The 20958-nt window shown below is 35.3% G+C and overlaps 1 protein-coding gene across 4 annotated transcripts in view; it reads right to left on the bottom strand.

The window, feature by feature from the left end:
- Window positions 1–20958, bottom strand: part of NEDD4 (NEDD4 E3 ubiquitin protein ligase) — a 111196-nt gene that overhangs the window by 17327 nt on the left and 72911 nt on the right. For 3 of the 4 annotated variants that reach the window (XM_033109190.1, XM_033109189.1, XM_033109187.1), the window contains 11 exons: window positions 20872–20922; window positions 19405–19466; window positions 16815–16917; window positions 11948–12114; window positions 9886–10003; window positions 9631–9798; window positions 6120–6185; window positions 2967–3086; window positions 1491–1691; window positions 339–419; window positions 60–114 (listed from right to left, as the gene is read on the bottom strand). In XM_033109190.1, coding sequence (XP_032965081.1) covers window positions 60–114; window positions 339–419; window positions 1491–1691; window positions 2967–3086; window positions 6120–6185; window positions 9631–9798; window positions 9886–10003; window positions 11948–12114; window positions 16815–16917; window positions 19405–19466; window positions 20872–20922 — 1192 coding nt within the window. The remainder of the gene's footprint in view (window positions 1–59; window positions 115–338; window positions 420–1490; window positions 1692–2966; window positions 3087–6119; window positions 6186–9630; window positions 9799–9885; window positions 10004–11947; window positions 12115–16814; window positions 16918–19404; window positions 19467–20871; window positions 20923–20958) is intronic. The other variant, XM_033109188.1, reaches the window with a different exon arrangement.

Raw genomic sequence — 20958 nt, 5'->3', positions numbered from 1 at the left:
TATGCGCAAAATTCAATATTATAAAAAATAATTGTAATGAAAAATCATGCTGCACATACTGTGATTTATGTAGAAGATTCTTCCATCTGTGTGAGTTCTTTCTTCCCATCCTGGCTACAGTAAAGAATGTATTTCAATTATCTTAGTAAAGTGTTTTAGATATTTGGGTAGAAAACTAGCATTTGTTATACGGTTAATTTAATTTGCATATTTCATTCTTAGTAGAAGGCATCAACACTTTAATAATATTAATTACAGTTGTTAAAGAACTGCTATATTCCAAAATACAAAATGTTTGAGACAGCCAAGTTTAATTGGTGGCAGTTCTATAAACTTACAGGTAAAGGCCCTAGATCATTGGAAGAATCAAGTGATGTCTTTCCTCTCAGGTGAGCTGGAATCTTCAATCTTGGATCTTCCTTTTTTGGTAAATAAAGAAAAAAATACACACATACAAAATTTAAAATCATTGAAGTTAATCTCTTACTATGTTTTCTAACATCAATGGATATTTAAAATATTCTCTTTTAAAAGTCTACTTTTATGTGATTTCTTTAATCTGTAAAATAATAGTTTCTCTGTGTAAAAACCTATCATTCTCAGGCTATAAAACCTATCGTTCTCAGATCTCAGAACGTGATCAGTGTTTACTCATCATCTCTTTCACAGAAACCATTCAGAGTATTTTGCCCACTCTTTAGGGATTGTGTCACTACGTAGGACCCTTCTCTGAATAGAAACTGGTGAAAGAGTGAGACAGTAGATGGGACCACATGTTATATTTGAGGCCCTGAACATGTTTTTTGGCACCTATTAACAGATTTATTGATTTATTAATATTTTTGAAAGTCAGGAAAGAAAGCTCAAAAATGTTATTAAAGTCAATCAAATTATTGAAAAAGAATAAAATTCAATTTATTAGGATTAATTTATATATGGTATTATCTTAATATTATTTTATTCAATAATTTATTAAAGTATTTTAGTTTTATTTAGGTACATTGGTCTTTGAAATAAATTAATTAATCCAAATCTATTTATCTGCTGCTGATTTTCAGTAAATTTTCTATTAGTGGTGAACCAATAGCTAAACAAATTTAAAGCCTTATCTTAAAATAAAAATACTTATTCTATCAAGTCTCACAAAGTTTTTGGATATTAAATGAGATATGGATACCAAAGTACTTTGGAACTATAAAGCGTCATATAAAGGTAAAAGACTATTACTAAATATCTTCCAAGGCATTTATGACTAGTGAGTTAAAAAACTAGAAATGCAAAGTAAATGTATCTACATGACACAAAATGTTAAAAATAGGCATAAACATATCTTGAATAGAAATAATACTATTAAGAATCCAACATATCTTGAAATGAATACTAGGAAATGTGGGTTATACTAATGTATACTTAAAAGATTACAAAGAACTATACATAAGCGGTTATTATTGTTGTTGTTAAAAACTTAAACTGGAGAGTATTAAAGTTACCCAGGTGGTAGTTTTGGTGTTGTGGTCAATAAAGAAAGGCCTCCCATTTGGTGCATGCCGGACTTCCCAGCCTTTAGGAAGGAATCCTTGCTCCATTTCAGATGGCTGGGTCACCTGCTGTACTGAATCACCTGTGGAGACCTGTGGTTGAGGGCTTGCAGAACTCTGGCCTGATGGCAGCTGACTGGTCTCCAGTGTGGCCTAGCACATTAATTAAATCGTGTTATAATGTTTTGTAGAGAACAAACAAATAGCAGTAGTTACAAAGGTAACCTAACCTGCAGACAGAATACACACTTATAAATAGTCTTAAACATTGAAGGCTCATTTTTTCTAATAATATGTTTTGTCAAACTTAAAAATAAAAAGTTTATAATTTCTCAGCTAATTCTTGAGCACGAAGATGGTGGTTAACGAAGTTGCTGAGGGTGCATGTGACTGAGGAAGCTAGGTCGGTGGGTCTGTCCACTAGCTGCAAGGGAAGCCATAGTGCCGACGGCAGGAGGTTGTCTTTGCTTACCCAAAATACTCAAAGAGCAGGGAATTCCCCATATATAGAAACGGGTTCAAATGCAGGATAGACAAAATGAATGGCAAATACCCACTATAGAAATGGGTAACTGAAACGTAATATATTCATCTGATAAAATATTAGGCAGTAGTAAAAAGAAATACAGTGGCTCTATATATATACATTTAAAAAAATATGGGTAGTGTTTTAAAACCATGTTGAGTAAAAAAAAGATTTAGAATTATACAACATAACATCTTTCCAAAATTTGAAACACACTGACATAAACAATATTTTCCATTGTTTAGCTCTCTATGTAAGTACATAAAAATAGGCTAGAAGAATACCCAACAAATTCAAGATGCTGGTTTCCTATGGGGAGGGGGACAAAGTGCCTGGCTAAAAGGGATTTTTGTTTTATCTGTAAGATTTTATTTTTAAAAATAAAATATCTAGAAACGAATATGGTAATTTGTTAATGGTAGTAAATTTTGGGTGTTAAATGGGTATTTGCTATATTATCCTCTATTCTTTTCAGTGTTAAAAAATTTCTCAGTAAGAGAAATGGTGATAAGATAAAATAAATATTTTCTTAAAGACTTACATGGAAATATTACAAAAGTACTGACTGTTGCCAAGGACAAAGGGTCATCAACACAAGTTAATATATATGAATCACTAAGATTAGCTTTTAGCAAACTAATGGTGTTAACCATTCATTACAAAATTACCCAATGTACTAGATCATTTACATTGTCCTCTTATTCCCAATTGGACTTGTTTTACATAACAACAAGTGGTAATTCATGCATATTAGAGATCCACAGGATACAGTAGACAGCACCAGTGTCAGAAAATAATTAGTAGCATCCAGTATGTACCACAAAGTGATGTAATAGCTTCCACAGAGATATGATGATTTAAATTATGTAAGAAAACAAGTTAATGGATAGATTGCAGGGTACCTCTACAGTGGGCTTTGTCCATGTAGTAGTTCTGGAATTGTGATCTACATAATACGACCTTCCTCTTTCATCTTGTTTTTCTTCCCAACCTGGTGGTAATCCAGATGAAGTAGGCAAAAGCTAAAGTGAAGAATAACAGGAGAATTAAATAGTAATAAGAATTCTTTTAAAAGGACAACATCCCCTTTTCACTGCTAGCTGTTAAAATTAAACATGTTTTAAATCGTATTTTAAAGTGTATAAAGTATACCGCAGTTCCCTTAAAAAACAACCACAGTAGAACAGATAACAATGGTGAGTGTGATAACAACACTAATAAAACATGACAGTAATAACAACCACACACGAAGTGCTATATAACACAGATCATGCCATTTAACCTCCACACAACTTGTAATGAGATAATTGCTATTATTGGCCCTTTTTACTTACGAGGAAACTCAGGATGAGAAAACTGAATGAATTTCTTAATAGATACATTGCTAGTGTGGAGCTGAGATTTGAACCCAAGTCATCTAACTGGAGAAATTATCACCCACATGTGCCAAGTCAAAAGTTACCCCTGCCGTCTTTCTGTAAGAGCCAGGGAGGTGCTGTTTATTGATAATGAATAAAGAGGTTTAGTTATCTCCAGGTTTACTTAAAATAGTCCAGGTCTGGCCTTTCTTTTGCCTTTGGAACCAGATTAGACTCTTCAAGGACTGGCCTGGTTCTCTAATGTGCCTTGCACGTAAGAACTATCACCACTGGTCTGCTCACTAGACACACGTTTCCCTAGATACGCAGTAGGTAGATGTACATTGCTGACAGTTATGAAGAGCTGTTAGCCTGCAAAGTAATGGAACTCAAAGGTGCCCAGCTTAACAAACGTCCAACAGCTGGCATGTAGATAAATGAAATGCAGTACACATATCTACACGGTGGAATATTGTGAAATAAAACATACAACATGGATAAATCTCAAAAACATCATGTTAAGTGAAATAGGCCGGACATGTAAGACTACATACTGTATGATTCCACTTATATGACATTTCTAGAAAAGGCAAAACTGTAGCAACAGGTGAGTGGTTACCTGGGGCTGAGAATAGGTGTTGAGGGAATTTTGGAGGGGGTGACAACGGGTTCTTAAACTTGATTGTGGTGATATTTTTGCAACTGTATAAATTTACTAAAACTCATTTATTCACACACTTAAAACCGGGTAGATTTTATGGTACATAAATTATACCTGAAGACAGCTGGAGACAAAAAAGTCATGGAAATAGCTTTTTCAGTATATAAAATATAAACGATATCGAGATTCTGCTGCTCGTCTGGTTAACTTAAAATTGTTTCTTGGGGGCCGGCCTGGTGGCTCAGGCGGTTGGAGCTCCGTGCTCCTAACTCCGAAGGCTGCTGGTTCGATTCCCACATGGGCCAGTGGGCTCTCAACCACAAGGTTGCCGGTTCAACTCCACGAGTCCCGCAAGGGATGGTGGGCTCTGCCCCCTGCAACTAAGATTGAACATGGCACCTTGAGCTGAGCTGCCGCTGAGCTCCTGGATGGCTCAGTTGGTTGGAGGACGTCCTCTCAACCACAAGGTTTCCAGTTCAACTCCCTCAAGGGATGGTGGGCTGTGCCCCCTGCAACTAGCAACGGCAACTGGACCTGGAGCTGAGCTGCGCCCTCCACAACTAAGACTGAAAGGACAACAACTTGAAGCTGAACGGCACCCTCCACAGCTAAGATTGAAAGGACAACAACTTGACTTGGAGAAAGTCCTGGAAGTACACACAGTTCCCCAATAAAAGTCCTGTTCCCCTCCCCCAATAAAATCTTAAAAAAAAAACATTGTTTCTTGGATGAATGTCTGTCAATCTGAAATTCAACTTTTTCATTGTATGGAGGGCGTTACAAAGTGCAGTGGGAGAAATACCATGGGTCTCTGTCTTAAGCAGGCTCCAGTCTAATGCAGGAGGCCAGGTAAGTGGCAATAAGTGAGAGAAAGGCTGGTGAGGGCGGTCTTTTGGTGGCATCTTCCCTGTTGTTGATGGTCAATATTGACGGGCCAATTGCACAGGTGGGTGCCCCACTCCTTCCTCCACACAGGAACTGTGTCTCTCTGTGCAGGGCCACCTTTTTAGATGGATGAGTCACTCTTGGGTTGTGGAATTTTGAGCCTCTGCATTCCTGTGCTGGAACTTCCATACAAGTGAAAACAATCCCACTTTTCAACATTAATATATAGACTGCTATTCAAAATTACACATGGTCGGTGGAAAAAAGTAAGGAGGCCATTCCAAGTGGGGAAATGGAATGCACACAGACCAGGAAGAGGGAGAGAATTAGGACATGGGAACAGCGACTGGAAGGAAGAGCACAGACAGGAATGATGGGAGCAGGAGGTGTCTGTGGGCAGATAAACAGAAGGGTAGGCTGAAGGGGCTGGGAGCCTGGGAGTTTTCACTTGGTTTTAAAAAACAAGTGGGAGCCATGTAAGAGAGAGACAAACTCAAAGTAATGAGAGTTGAGTCAGGAAGAGAGAATGCAGGCTGGGAAACCAAAAGGGAGTCAACAGTCCAGACACGAAGTTGTTAAGGTGTAAGCTCTAGTCAAGGCCATGCCTGGGAAGGCTACTGAGGAGGAAGTGAAGGCCTTGGTTGGGTGGCGGACGTGAGACTGAAGGGAGAAGAGAAAAGGGGGGACTAATAAACTCTGACCTGTCCACTGAGCCTGCTGATACTAGTGTGCACCTGTCTGAACCCTGACATGACTCTTCATGTACGGGGTAGAAATGGCTGCTACATGCCATGGGCCGTGTACAAAGCAAAGGCAGCTGGACACCATAACCCTGGATTGTATGCTGCCTGCCGCAGACCACCCCTAGCCAGTCCAGCCCTTCAACTGACAAGCCCAGATATCACCTACTGTCACCAGCACTCAGAGACTTGGCTTTCTTATTATGGGAGAGACCGTTCTCCTGGTTTTGTCTTTTTAACAACACACTTGGGCATACCTGCCCAATTTTCCCTCCCTTGCACCTCATCCCCAGAGCCTAGATTCTGTGCTGGATAGGTACTCTGCTAGGCACTCAAATGTCAGTGGTTTTTTTGTTTTTTTTTTAATAGTTGCAAAGTTATTGATGATTGAGAGAAGAGGATAAAACTCACCACAGGAAGTGTAGGCTGTTCCTCAAAAGTATAGGCTTGTAAGCTGCTTCTTCTGCTGGAATGATTCTTATTTAAAAAAAAAAAAGAGTGATAATAACATTAGGTCTTGGATTTGTCTTTGAATGGCAGATAGTAATAGTGTGGGTGGGGATGATGGAGCAGAAGAAAGAACACTGGCTAGGACATGGCCATAGAGACTCTCTAAGTGAAAGCACTCAGCTGCTCTCAACACCACTCACATGTGGTGCTTTCCAACTTCCAGCTCACACCTCTCCCTCCAGTCCTAGACTGCCTCCTGGGCACTTTCTCTTGAATGTCTAACAGACACCCACTCATTGTGCCCCAAACTGGATATGGATTTTCCATGTTCACACCCAAACATTCTCCAGCATTCCTCATTTTCAGTGGGCAGCACGTGAATCCAGCTGTTCCCCAAGTCAGAAATCAGACACCCGATTTGTATATTTCCCTGCTTTGAGTCTTATTTCCTTAAATTCTCCTTAAACTCTCCATACTTATTTCCTTAAACTCTCCATACTGCATGCTGTGGCCAGAAACTGCTCTACAGTGTGATCCAGTCCTATCATCTCTAGCTCAGAGCCTTTCCATCATTTCTGACACTCACTAGGATAAAATTTGTAACACAGACCACAAGGCTTAGTGCGCTCCCTGACCTGGCTCTTCCTGATGGTTCTAGCACTTCCCACCTCACAACCTACCAGATCTCTTGTTTCCTAGAAATCCCATATTCTTTCTTTCCTTGTCTTTTTATATGCATGCTTTTGTCACTATCTGAAATATCTTAGTTTTGTTATTTAATGACATCAAAATTTATAACACACATATAAATTAACTCAGAATATCCAGTGTAGGATTGTTTCTAACAACAAATAACTGTAAACAATCTAAAATCTATCAACAGGAGACTGGTACAATATCTTAAGGTTTACTTGCACATTGGCATATGCCAAAGTTTGATGATTTCTTTGGTTGTTGGTTTTAAAAGGAGTAAGTCCATATTCACTGAAATGGTCCAATGTCTACTATACAGCAAGCGAAAGAAGTAAGTTATGAAAAGGTATGCATGAGAGGATCTCAGGTTAAAAAATTACACAAAAATATATGTGTGTGCATGCATGTTTATAAATCTATACAAAATGTTCAGGACAATATATGGCAAACCATAATATTAGGTTGGTGCAAAAGTAATTGCGACTTTTTCAATTATTTTTAACCTTTTAAACCACAATTACTTTTGCACCAACGTAATAGACACTGAGGTAGCATGTGTTAGAGGTAAGATGGAAGATTTAATTTTCATTTTATATACCTTAATACTATTTCAATTTTTAACCATGACCATGCAACATTTTTAAAGTTATAAATTATTTTTTTAGTAAGTAGCAAATACATGTGGCATGAAATTCGAAGGCCTGCTCAACCTGTTCCTCCTTCCAGAGCTCAGCAATGTTACCAGTTTCCTGTTTAGTCTTCAAGAAATGGCATACACATATTTTTATTCTCTGTCCTTTAAATAATTTATATAAATAATAGTACATTAAACACACTGTTCTGTACCCTGCTATATTTCACTGACCAATAAATACATCTTAGGGATTGTTCTATACAACACATACATTCAAAGCCATCTCATTCTTTTCAATGGCTGCATAGTATTTCATTATATGGATGCCATATATCACTTTAAAATTAAAAAAAAAAATGACAGGAGGAAAGGGAACAGGATGGTATGTGATTTATCACCAGAAAATCAAAATAGCTTATTCTTTAAATCTTTGACTGACTTTTCCCATTCCTCTGACAAAAAAATAAAATGCATGGAAGACAAAATAGACAGGTGGAAGAAAGGAGGAAAAGGGAGCAGGTGATCTGCTCTTGGGTATTCACACAGGTATTCACAGAGAACTGTCCACTTAGAAGTTTCTTGGAGAAGGTACTAAAATAGAAATCAGCAAACTTCTGTTAAGATCCAGAAAGTAAATATTTTTTAGGGGGCCACACAGTTTCTAGTAGAACTACTCAACTCTGTCAATGTAGTGTGAAAGCAGCCATAGGTAATACTTAAACATGTGGGTATGGCTATATTCCAATGATACGTTAACATATTGTGCCTTGCTTATTGTCAGCCCTCAATAAATATCTACTAATTGAATGAAGAGCAGGGGAACTCCAACTAGAAATGACCATAGCATCCTCTTTGTCTTCCACTGGATGATTTGCCTTGATGATACAGATTAGAGAGCTAGCAATGAAGCCAAGATCATGGCAGTGGATGTTGGAATACTTGGTCTGGACCCCACGAACAGTAATTTTTATAGCAGTTGCTGGAGTGAGATGTCATCTATATTTTTGTTTAGTCAAAGTATAATACTTATTCACACACATGTATTGGTAACATCTGTGGTATAAGTAAGAAGAGACAAGCAGCCCCTGACATTCAGGACCAGGCCTTGTACTCATCAGTAGGTTCAAGACAAAATCAAGACCACTTTGTAATCGTGTCTGAACACAGACAAAACATGAACATTTTCCAAGCCACAAAGTACCAAATAGCTCCCTATCCTGGCAAATGTAACTGCTGCTTCTTTGCTAATTTTAATTATAGCTTTAGCCTTGCTATAGAGAAGATTTGAGACACCCAATCACAGAATTACCCTCTCTGTCTAGCAACATCCAATGCACAGCAAAAGCCTGCTTTCTTAAACCCTCCCTAAACTGCCTCACCTGAGCCTAAATCCAATAAACCTTTTCTAATGTACTCTTATTGAGACACTCATGGTGTGTGTTCTCCCTTGCTGAAATGAGTAATAAACCCACTTCTTCAATTACAGGTATGTTCCTGGTGGTTGCTGGCTGAGGGGCATGGACATCATGGACATTTGGACTCCAATGACCATTTGGATTATCCAAGACTCTGCTCTACACTATTACTGGGAATATTTGAAAAATGGCCATGCTGTAAAGTCCCAAAGTCCCTAACATTATTACATGTCATTCAAGACAAAATTTTTCTCATCACAAGAAAAAAAAAGTGTAAATATATGAGGTGATGGATGTTAACTGAACTTATTGTGGTGATCATTTTGCAATATATACATATAATAAATCATTATGTTTGTACACCTTAAACTAACATAATGTTATATGTCAATTATATCTCAGTAAAACTGGGGGAAAAGAAAATTTTATGTAGGAGTTACATAATGAATGGAATAATATATATATTATATACATATTATATATATTATACATAATGTTATATATATAATATATAAATATGTATGTATAATATATATTACATATATTATATATGTATATATAACATACGTTACACATATATATGTACGTATATGTGTATGTATATATATATGTGTGTGTGTGTGTATGTGTATATATATATGTATATATGTATATATATACATATATATATATATGTAAAAATAAAAAATATAAAATCCTGAAGCTACAACAAAATCTAAGAGCATCTTACTGAGCTGGATACTGGCTGGCCGGTGGCTGAATTTCCACAAATAGCGGGTAAGGCATTCAATTCTTCTGCAAGTTGCGCATGAACATCCATGTTATTTGATGGTGGAGATGATGGGAAAGCCTGATTGCTATACATGGTGCCTTCATCTTCTCTTATAATTTCCCAGTTCTAAATGAACAGAATAACCTTAAGCCACACATACTTTAATCTATTGCTATAACATGTGTCTATCTAAGAAAAAGAAATTATTTCTACCTCGGAAGACTCTCGGTTGTCAACACTTTCTGTTTCCTCAGATATCTGCCGCCTCGTGGTAAATGCTCGTTGTGCTTGCAGTTGAATGTTACCATTCTCAGCATCTGTTAGATTGTCCCTATATTAGAAGTATAAAAGCTATCACCCATGTCTGAAGAAAGTTAAAATGATAGTCAAATATTCTGTGATCATTTAAGAAAAATACCTGTATTAGATCAGAATTTATTGTTCCTAGCCAAAGGCTATTTCAGCATGCAAAAATTAAGTTGTGGGCACACTGGTAACTTCAGAGCACCTTATGGAGTTAACGTTTTTGTGAAATTGTGTAACATGTCTGACTTTGCTATTTTAGTTCATCACTGTGCCTACGATGGTGGCTGACATGTATGGGCACTCAAAAATATTTGTGAATGAATGCATATCTGAGACTTTCACAAATAATTTCATTATATTATTATTTTGCCATCTCATTACAGGAGTAAAATCTAAAGTAGCTCTTGAAAGTTCATAGAAAAGAAGCTTTAAGAGTTGCATATACATCTTCATGAATCAGACAGTAACATTTTCTAGAACTGATCTTAAGCTAAGAGTAGAGTTACCCATGCATGGAGAGGGCAGAATGAATGAAAGACAGTGTAAGGACACTACAATTAAAAACTTAATATATTACTAATTAACTGGTATCTATTTTTGATCGTATATATTAATAGTAGTGGTTGTAGTCTAAAAAAGGGTAATAATAAAGGCATGTCTGGGTTTAGGAAAGGTACAAGGGTACCATACTGAGGGGTTGGTCTTCTCCGCTGTACCTTTCCTAAATTACCCCAATCACTTATTAACTATGTTATTCTAGCTATTATTTGCATTTATTATAACCAAATCATCAGATCAAGAATTTTGTATAAATATTTAATAACAAAATTATTGTTAATTCATTTAATGCTATAGAAGCCCAGGATAGTCAGAAGACCAGTTCTTATTTTACTGTTGCTGGAGAAAACGTAATTTGGACAGATGATTCCACAAAGGCTTCAGACTTTTTTCCCCCTAAACACTTGATTTTGGCTACCTGAAAACAGCATCAACTATAGTGAAAAAAATGTGATTCTACTCAGTATTAAGTCAGGCTTGCCATAATACTGAGGTATGCGATACGACAAATTTGCAGATTATAGTGTCTCAGTTTTGCAGTCTGTATGTTATTTCTACAGAGAGCTCAATGCCTCTGTGCCATAGATCACTGATTTGCTTTGGGAGGATTTGAGAACAGAAAATACCTATGAAAGTGGTTAGGCTATATCAGATACAAAATATCAAAACCAAAAATCAGAACATTAATGAACAAATATGAAAAATTTTAAGTTTGTGTCAAAAAGCGGAAGACTAAAGAAAGACTTCTTAAGATTAAGTAAAGAGAAGTGGAAGGATATTTGATAATAAATTTGAATAATGGGAGAATTTGTAAATATATATTCACAAATATAAAGTCTGATGGTAATAAAAGAAAAATGTCACTGAGGAGAAGTAAATTAGAATACCTTGAAGGTCATTCTGTCCTTGAACTGTGTATGTTGGAAATTATGTATCCATTGACCAGATTGGCAAATGGGTGTTTAGCAAAAGACCCTTGTTATTGACGCCTTTATATTTTACAAATAATTTATATTTTTAAAATAGTGCACTGTAGAAATTAACATTTTATTGTGTTTTAGTAACAAACTACAAAAAAGTCTCCAAGATTTTCTAAATCAGTCTAAAGAAAAAAATGTACCCTTTGTGACTGCATAATATTAAAAAACATACTGACTGACAATTTACCAAAATAAAAAACCAATTAGAAGGGTAGTATTTGTACCTCAAATAATTTCGAGTATTACCAAATTATTTTTAGAAAGAAACAGCTACGATAGCATTTTTAAAGCCCTAGGCCATAAAAATCCTGGTATTCTTACAGTTTATGGATCTCTATATTACTATGAATCCATTTGAGACATGACCTCAAAACGAAAATCAGTGGTCAAAATGTATTCAGATTACAAACGTGAGAGTCATCAACACATACTGAGGAGTTGGTCTTTTCCACTGTGTTCTTCTAGATTCATGGTTTACATAGTAGGTCCTCCCGAGAATGTCCTGTCTCTCTTCCCATCCTGGAGGTAGAGGAGAAGGTTCCTGTTGCTGCTGCAAATGGCAGGCAGCATCTGGTTGGTCCAAAACAACCCAGCCAGGCTGCGGAAAAGAATGGGAACAATCATGTTCAGGCCTAATTTTTTAACCTTATAAATTATGCTAGAGGAAATTGAAAAAGTGATTTATTAATAGCATATCCAGTTCCAGAAATTATACAAAGGCGGAATAAGCACATTGTCAACTTTTAAGACCATACTGTGAATGTTTTATGATAATGAAGACTTTTTTTTTTTTTGCAAAATGATGACATTTAAACTTTGCTTGAAACAAAAATTTTTTAAAAAGTTTTAAAACATACCTGACAAAAGAAAGGACAGAAAAAAATTTAAATAAACAATTATGGAAAGCACTGAGAAATTGAGAAACAATATCTGAAACCAGGGTAACCTTAGGCCATTCTCTAAATTTTAAGCAAGTGAATGAGGGCAGAGATAGTGTCCTGTCGTACTGGGCACTGCCTTTCCACTGACAAAGCACCTTGTCCAGGGTGGAAATCAATAACTATCTGAGATCTGAAAAAAATCATTAGACAAAGGTGAAATCCCAGTATGTAGAGGAATGACAGGAAAGGGCAAATGATTTTAGAAATAATTGCAACGGTGAACTCTCTAGTGATTGAAAAGTCATGATGATTCTCTGGTCTGACTTTTCTTTTTCTCCTCTTGACCGATGGAAAGCATTTGGGTCAAGCCAGGAAGCAGCCAAACAAAGGTTTTGTTTTGTTTTGTTTTAAATGCCAAGAAGGCACTGGAAATTTCCTCTGAGTCTAGGGAGGAGGTAAATATTATAAAGCCTTAAGCTAGGTAGCTAGAGCAAGGAATTAATTGAACAGGGTAAAAGGCAGTACATAAACGGTTCTACTAAATACTGGAATGGTTGGGAAAGCATAACTACACTAGTCAAGAAAATTAAAAAATTCTCCTGAAGGGATAGAAAAGAAGACCTGAATGAATGAAAAGACTTAATATGATCTTGACGAGGAAGACTCAATTTCACAAGGGTATCAATTCTGCCCAAGTTAATTTATAAAGTTTCCAAGATTCTGATAAAAATACATTATAGGTTTATTAAAATAATGAGACATGACAAATCTCAAATTCAAATGGAAACACAAACAAGCAAGAATAATCAAAATTCTATAAAAGAAGAGCAAGGCATAGAGACGAACTCTACCAGATAAAATGTATTATAAACAATAATAATTCAAGCTGTGTGACACTGGAGCATGAATAGACGGACAGCTCAACAGAATGGATTAGAAAGCCCAGGAAGAGACTTAAAATCTAGTATTTGATGAAGACATTCCAAATTTGTGGGAAAATAGGCAAATTACCTACAACATAGGAAAAATGTAATTTAGATTGCTACCTCATACCTGATACCAGGATGTTACAGATGGAGCAATATTTAAATATTAAAGGCAAACCAAGATGTTTTAGAACAAACCTGGGGAGATTTAAAAAATATACTCTGAAAGTGGGGAAGCCAATAAGTATGATACCAAACCCAGAAGGCATAAAAGAGAAGACTGATAAATTTCATTACAAATCCCCCAAATTTGTGCATGGCAAAAACCAAAAAAAAAAAAAAAAAAAACAAACTGATAATAGACAAAAAATAATTTCCTTAATAACTACAGAGCTTTTTTTCTTAGGCACTGGGAATCTTGCACTGAAAGACTGTTGTTGCGGCAGCCATTTGAAGGCTTAGAATAAGGAAAAGAATTCTTCTTTCTTGAAAGGCTAGATCCGAAAATGAAGATCAGGGAGAAGAGCTAGGAAAGAAAGGAATATATTCTGGCAGCAGGAGTTTCTACAGCAAGGTTGATCTCTTCTGGCTAGCTCTACTGGGAGGGTTACAGCCTGAGGCAGAACAGAAGGTGAGGAATAGGGAGAGAGGATGACAGAATTATTCTGGAAAACGGATGTGGATGGGGAGTAACACTGAGTCACTTTCTTTCTTACTCTTCATTTTTTCCTTTTCTATGGGAAATGACATCTCTTTAATTCTATTGTTTTTAATGCCCAAACTCCATTCTGTTTTTTCCTTCTATCCTCTTACTTTTCTCCCCATCAATATTTACTTTCCTTCTCTCTCCTTTCCTTTAAATGATCATAATATAGGATCGACATACCTAAAAATGAGTATTATCTATATTAAATCAGATTTTATTTCTCCAGTTTCAATTTCAAAAGCACATAAATTGAATTTTTATATCTCACCCTTGAAAAAAGACTAACAAGTATTTTTTTGTTGAGTATGGTCATTGATTAATTTTCTGCAGATTAATGAAATTTATTAATAAAGGGGTACCCACTACTGCTTTAAAGGACAATAAAAAAATCCAGAGCTAGGAATATGGTACCAGAAAATATTTCTTTAAAATCTTAAAGATTTCTCTCTTAAAGGTCTGCTTTTTGAATTTGTTGCCCAAGTAAATCCAAGAAGGGAGAAAAATTAATTTAATGAAGAACCTTTTAAAAAACCTGTTTCAAGTTTGAAGTACAGTTGCGCATTTTAACATTGTTCAGAAAGACTGAGTTTTCATTTTTTTGTACATAATGCCTTCCTATTAAACATGTATCCCCTAATATTCTTCATAGAATAATTTTCTAAGTATCAATGAATGTTACTTAATTACTAACCCTAAAGCTAATATGCAAGTGCCCTCAACTTAATGGAGTCAAAGAGGGTCAGAAAGAAAGCATTCAAAGCAACAAGTGTTATGTTAGTTAATCTTGTAAAATACATGCAACTAAATCTAAAGTTGCAAGGGGTACAAAAATCAAATGTTACACAATTATCTATTATATCCATATTCTATTGTACTAACGAATACAAACTGCCTAAGAGTGAGCCTCTTATGAAAATTACAATTGTTTTCTTTATATAGAATTGTGTATATTCAGTCACAAACTAGATGTCAAAGGCAAGACTTCCCTGGTCATTAGCTACACAGAATATAAATAAGCACAGATTCATGTGTTTGAATTCCTAGGGCCTTTCATAAATAAACTCCTACATGCTTACATCTACTGAAATTATAAGGTGCATTCTGAGGGAATTCAAACACTGAGACATGAGACCACAAAATAAAGAGAAGTAGGTCTACCCACAGAAACTGAACTGTGAATAAGGTACCTGTGATACGTGCATGTGGGCAAACCTTGGAGCAGGTTACTAAATAATAAAATGCTGTTAATTTTTTTTAAGTTACTAAATAAAGAATTTTCTTTATTTATAGCAGACATCCTTCATTTCAAACAGAATTTCATTATGCAAGATGCCAGGTAGAGAAACTTCCACCTAATAAATATGTAAAAAAAAATTTTAAGTGATTATTGTATGATAAATCAGAGAAAAGCTAAAAAGAAAAAAGAGGCAGTCAAATAAGCTAATAAAGACTTAAGAGAGGATCCAAGTTCTTTGATGGCCAAACTAAGGGCTAATTATATTCTATGATTCAAAAAAAAAAGTTCTTTCCTTCTATTATTATAGATTCCCCACAAAGCAAAATCTCATTAGTGCATATAAAAAATTCCCAGAAAGTCCTGTTGCAAAAGCACTGCTTGTTCTCAAGCTTTCTTTCTCAAGGCATGTGGGTTTGTGAAGTAGAGCCCAGCCCTTGGGGGGCTCCTCACCTTTACAGTTCTTCTGGAGACCTAACCAGATCCTCAAAGATGCATGGCAGTTGAGGGAAGCACACACACACACACACACACACACACACACACACACACACACACACACACACACACACACACACACACACCCCTCCAAAGCAAACTGGTGCCAATGCACTGTGTGCTTTCAGTAAATCTTGTTGAGTAAGATGCTATCTTTTGATGATAATATTCCTTTTGATGATAACCTCAAAGGGCCAGTATTTTTTGTGTCCCCTTTTCAAATCATGAATTTTTCTTCTGAAAGAAACCCTAGAGCTCATCTGGCACAACCTGTCTCTCTGTAAATGCAGAACCTGAGGTTCAGAGAAGTTCAGAGACTCACACAATCATTCAGCTGGTTAGCAGCAGAGGTGGCGACTAGGATTCCAGTTTCCAAATCCCCATTCAATCCTATCCCTAACACATGTTCTCTGCCTCTTCACTCATCCCAGAAGCACGTAGTTTTGCCCAAATAATTGATTTGGATTTCCTTTATCCTGTCTCCCATGAAAGGTGTTCAATTCTATTTGCCCCCAAATAAATGTGGCTTTTTGTTAGATCAGTTGAATTCTCTCCCTCGCTCTCTTATTCCCCTCCTTTCCTATGAGCCCCCCCCATACCCAACCCAACCATGATAGGAAAAGCAACAGGAATTACACTTCATAAGGGCTCCTAATTAGTAGAGTCTCCTCAAAATTTCCATGTATTTAACTTACAAATACTAAATTGTGTTCTTTAATTATGGGGAACATGACATGGTTTTAGAAAACTGAAAAACTAGCAACAGTTAATGACTGAATCACAATTAAGTGTTTTCATTTATAAATATTGTATTCTCTATTCCCTAACCTTTAAGAATGCCATTAATGATGGCCATTCATTCTACGGAAATATCGTTCAAGGAAAGAAATATTTAATAAATGCTTGGGTAAAATAAATAAATATCGAGGTAAATAATTTTTATTGTGCCCATTCACTTAATTGAATAAAGTCATTTTTTTCTTCAGAGTATAGTAAAATAAGAAATCAGATATATTTTCTTTTAGTTTCAACAAATGTTTATAAAAATCTCACCTCTAATTCCTCAGCCTGTTCTGCATTATCTTCTTCTGAGCCACTGGTTTTAGGTAAATAAGTCATTTTTAATCTCAGATAACCTTTAACTCTTGATTTGTGACTGTAGAAAAGAAAAAAAAATATTCACAAACCTGTAACACTAGGAAGAAAAGCATTCATTTAATTAGAGTTCACTGAACTTCTACTGACTATTCGAGGAGACTCAAAGACAAGTTGCAGTGCAGAAGTTATCTAGGAAAAGGAATAGATGGTGGAGAAAAAGGCACATATATAAATAAATAATTGTCACGCGATAAATAAGATACTAAGGAAGTTTAAGTGAAAGATCAGAGAGAATTTGAACGAAAAGTTGGCATGTGAGTTGGGGAGGATTTTCTCTGTGGCAGTGAAGGGAAAGGCATATGAATAAAGGAAGGAGCAAAAACAAGGAAATTGATGGGAAGCCTAGGGTGCAATTAAGGAAACAGCAAGAGTTGAGTTTGGCTAGATTACAGGGTACATAAAGGAGGTGGGGATAGTCTAGATGAGGAGGTCCAGGTGAAACAAGGGAATTTGAGATTTTATTTTGCATACTCTCTGAAGCCAGAGCATTTTGGGGATAGAGATGGGAAAGGCATCCTCAGAGATGTGCTTTCAGAATACTAATCTAACCGTATTGTATAGGATGATAGAAACGTGGAGAGCAAAGTCTGGTAACTATCTGGTACCTACTATTTTCCTTTAACAGCTGTTTGAATCTGTCATACATTAATTTAGCTCTTCTATTTGCATATTGTATTACCTCTTTGAATAATGAGTTATCTAAGCTAAAGGTTGCTGCCCACTATATTAACATTTAATTTTTTAAACCTGTCTTTCTTAAGCTTCTAACTTAAGACTTAATTCTGTCTATTACCCCCATCAATTTTAGCATCCTATTTACTTAAAAATTCCTTGCTTGTCCCATTTATATATATATATATATATATATATATATATATATATACACACACACACACACACACACACACACACATACATACATACGCACGCATATACACGCATATATATTTGTTTGTTCATTTTGGTGATTCTTATAGAAATCAGTTATGTAATCAATTAGCCCTTGTCTTTCTAGACAAGAGTTCTAATCCTTTTATTCTGTCTGCAAGAAATACGCTCCACCTCCATGCTTTCCTTAATCTTTTTAATTGATTTCCTGTGTACAGTTCTCATGGATTTGGAAAGGATACCTTTCCCGAGTGGTCAATAAAATCCCTGAAGCTTATTTCCAAAGCCACTAACAATGACCCGTCTCCATATTTAAGGGGGTGTGAATACTCTGACTTGTTGCTATAAAAGATGACTACAGAAAGCTTGCTCTGATAATGTTTTATAGAAGAGTTTCTCCACATGTTTCATGTCTTTCCAACTAGATAATAAGCATGTGGTTTTGGACTTAATGGGGCTAAAAAAAAAATCTAGGAATGTAATACATTTTCAATCTGAATAAAGTTCTTTTCTGCACTTGCAGTAATATCTAGTGCAGACAGAAAATGTAAATTGTTATAGTTTTTAAAGATAAAGATACTAAAAAGCATTTGATAAATTGAAAAGCAGGCTACTAGTAGGGCAATCAAATAAGAGAAGAAGTATTTATTTAGTTATTCTTGGTATGCAGATGTCCCAATCAGCCCAAGATTAATGGAAGAAAAGAGATTTATATTCCAAGACTTCTATAGAAATTAAATATGTGACTGTTCTTAGAGAAAGTACGTATTAACAGTCAGAGAGCATTGCCACTTTTGTTTTAATAGTTTTATTACAAAGAGTAATTTCTTAAAATAATTTTTAAGTGAAAAAAATTTGCTATTTCCCATAGTATGTTTTCAAATGCATTTTCTAGTTTTAAGAACAAGACAAATACTGTTTTCACAGATGTCCTTCCTCTGCTTTACTTTGACCTTTTTGACAGTAAATCCACACACGTCTTGACTAGATTTTACTTAACCATGTGGTACAGAGAAGATCAAAAGGAGTTCTATTTATGGCTTAAACTTTAGAATTTTGACAAAAATCAAGTAATTCAGTTTAGGAAAATGAAATTATAGGTTTTAAATTCCAGTCTTCACTCATGTTGTTTTCTCTAAATATTTGAGTTTTCTGAAATACCTTTCTTTATTAAAGTATGCAAAATGTAGTTAGGTTTTTCTAAAGTTGGTTTTGTGCATGTCAAGTTAGATATCAAGTTGTACACAAACTGACATTTGTGATTTTTTTAAAGCATAGTATGACAAAGTTACATATACTTTAAGATATAAAATCAATACAAAATGACAAATTTCAGTCTTCTAGTCTGATAAATGTTAAGGTGACAAATCTTTCCCAAAGGGATGTAATTACTTTTCTGTATTTTCAAATTTCTTTTTGTACTGTGCATCTATTACTTTATAATCAGACCTAACAATAAAGCTTTTAAAAAATAATGTAATATTTAGAAGTAGCTTGTTAACAAAGGTTTAAACTTTGAATTTCCAAAGCAGCTACTATAAGGTATAATGAAGAAATTAAAAAACCCTTAATATGTTATTATTTTATATTTACTGACCTTCTTGGGTGAAGAACAAAATCCTTAAATGTATATGGTCTCTCCATTCTTGGATTTTCTGTCTAGAATAAAACAGTGGGTTTTCAAGATATATATCTAACACCAAAAATATGTACTTTTCAAGAATATTCATGAATTATGATCTCAGGCATAACTGAAGTCAGAAGTGAGGAAAAAAGGTAGCTTTAGATTAAATGCTTACAATTGACAATGCTTTCACTTTCCTGAACCACAGGAATTGTAACCGGCATCACACTCAGTCTAAAACTAGCTGAGCAGGTATGTTGTGGGGCCAAAAGTAGAGTAGGAAGTGAAAAAACAGTAGAGTGGTCAGCAGAATATGAACAATGTCAGCAGGTTTGCATGGTTATAGCATAGAGACAATTCCAGGAGAATGGAAAAGTAAACAGCCTGGAAAGTAAGACTGGATTAAATATATTATTAAAAGCTTGTAATTACTGAAGACTATAGAGAGCCAACAAATATCTCAAAGGACTGATATAGTAAAGAAGTATTACTTCTCTTTCTTATCAAGTTCAGCAGCCTTTTGTTTTTGTTACTATTTATTTCTCTGTTGCATTTTCCTTTGTTAACTACCCATTTAGTCGTGAAACTCTTAAATTCTCATGACATTATTTTACTGGGTTCTTTTCCTGGCTCCCTTTGTCTGTCTTCTCTTTCTCCTCTAACAGACCCACAATGACTAAGGTTCAATGTTTGGCCTTCAGTGCTTTCATCTCTCTTATTTGGACAGCCCATCATTCTCAGAGATTCTGCTGTTACCTCGATACTAACAACTCAGTCCTTCCAGTCTCTTTTCTCTACACAATTTATTTTCATATTTCTGTCAGTGACCTGCTTCAGGCTTTCATTTTTCCCATTTTCTAGTGAAATTCAATATAGCAAAAATAAATTTATCATTATTTCAAAACAAAAGGCCTTTTCCTCCTAACTTTTCCACTTGAGTCACCACCCTTATCTCCTAAGTTCAACCTTTACTTTTTGCTTATATATTTTTTGATTCCCTTGTAAGAAACCTGGTCCAATATACCGTAGTTTTATTATGTTTCCCAAATCTGCCTGTTTTCCTCCATTGCTATATGCTTGGTCCAGATTCAGTTTCATACTTATATTGTTATAAACTGTCTTAGTTTCCTTCTGTGAGCCTACAGCTCTGCCCATTTTAGTTATTCAGCAGAATATTTCCAAATTGATCTTTCTCGAGTAATGCTTTCATTACATTAACAAACTTTAGTGGCTCTACTTCTTATGGGGTTAATGTCAGGGGATCTTGAAGACCAAATTAAAATGGAAAATTGAGATGCATTTCAGAAAATAATATACTCAAGAAATAAGAGCAGTATATATTTTAAAAATCAAACATTTATATTAACTATATTGTATATTTGTAAATATTTATTAAAATAAAAAGAATAAACAAAAAGTAAAATGAACACCTATACTAACCGGTAACGGATAAAGAGGAACATCCACTTGACCTAGGAAATCATCTCTTGTCTGTAAGAGAAAGAAGAAAAGAAATGATTAGCAACA

This window comes from Rhinolophus ferrumequinum, chromosome 6 (genome assembly GCF_004115265.2).
Source record: "Rhinolophus ferrumequinum isolate MPI-CBG mRhiFer1 chromosome 6, mRhiFer1_v1.p, whole genome shotgun sequence".
NCBI lineage: Eukaryota > Metazoa > Chordata > Mammalia > Chiroptera > Rhinolophidae > Rhinolophus > Rhinolophus ferrumequinum.
The sequence above is the reverse complement of the archived record's forward strand: the minus strand, read 5'-3'. Positions and strand labels throughout refer to the sequence as shown.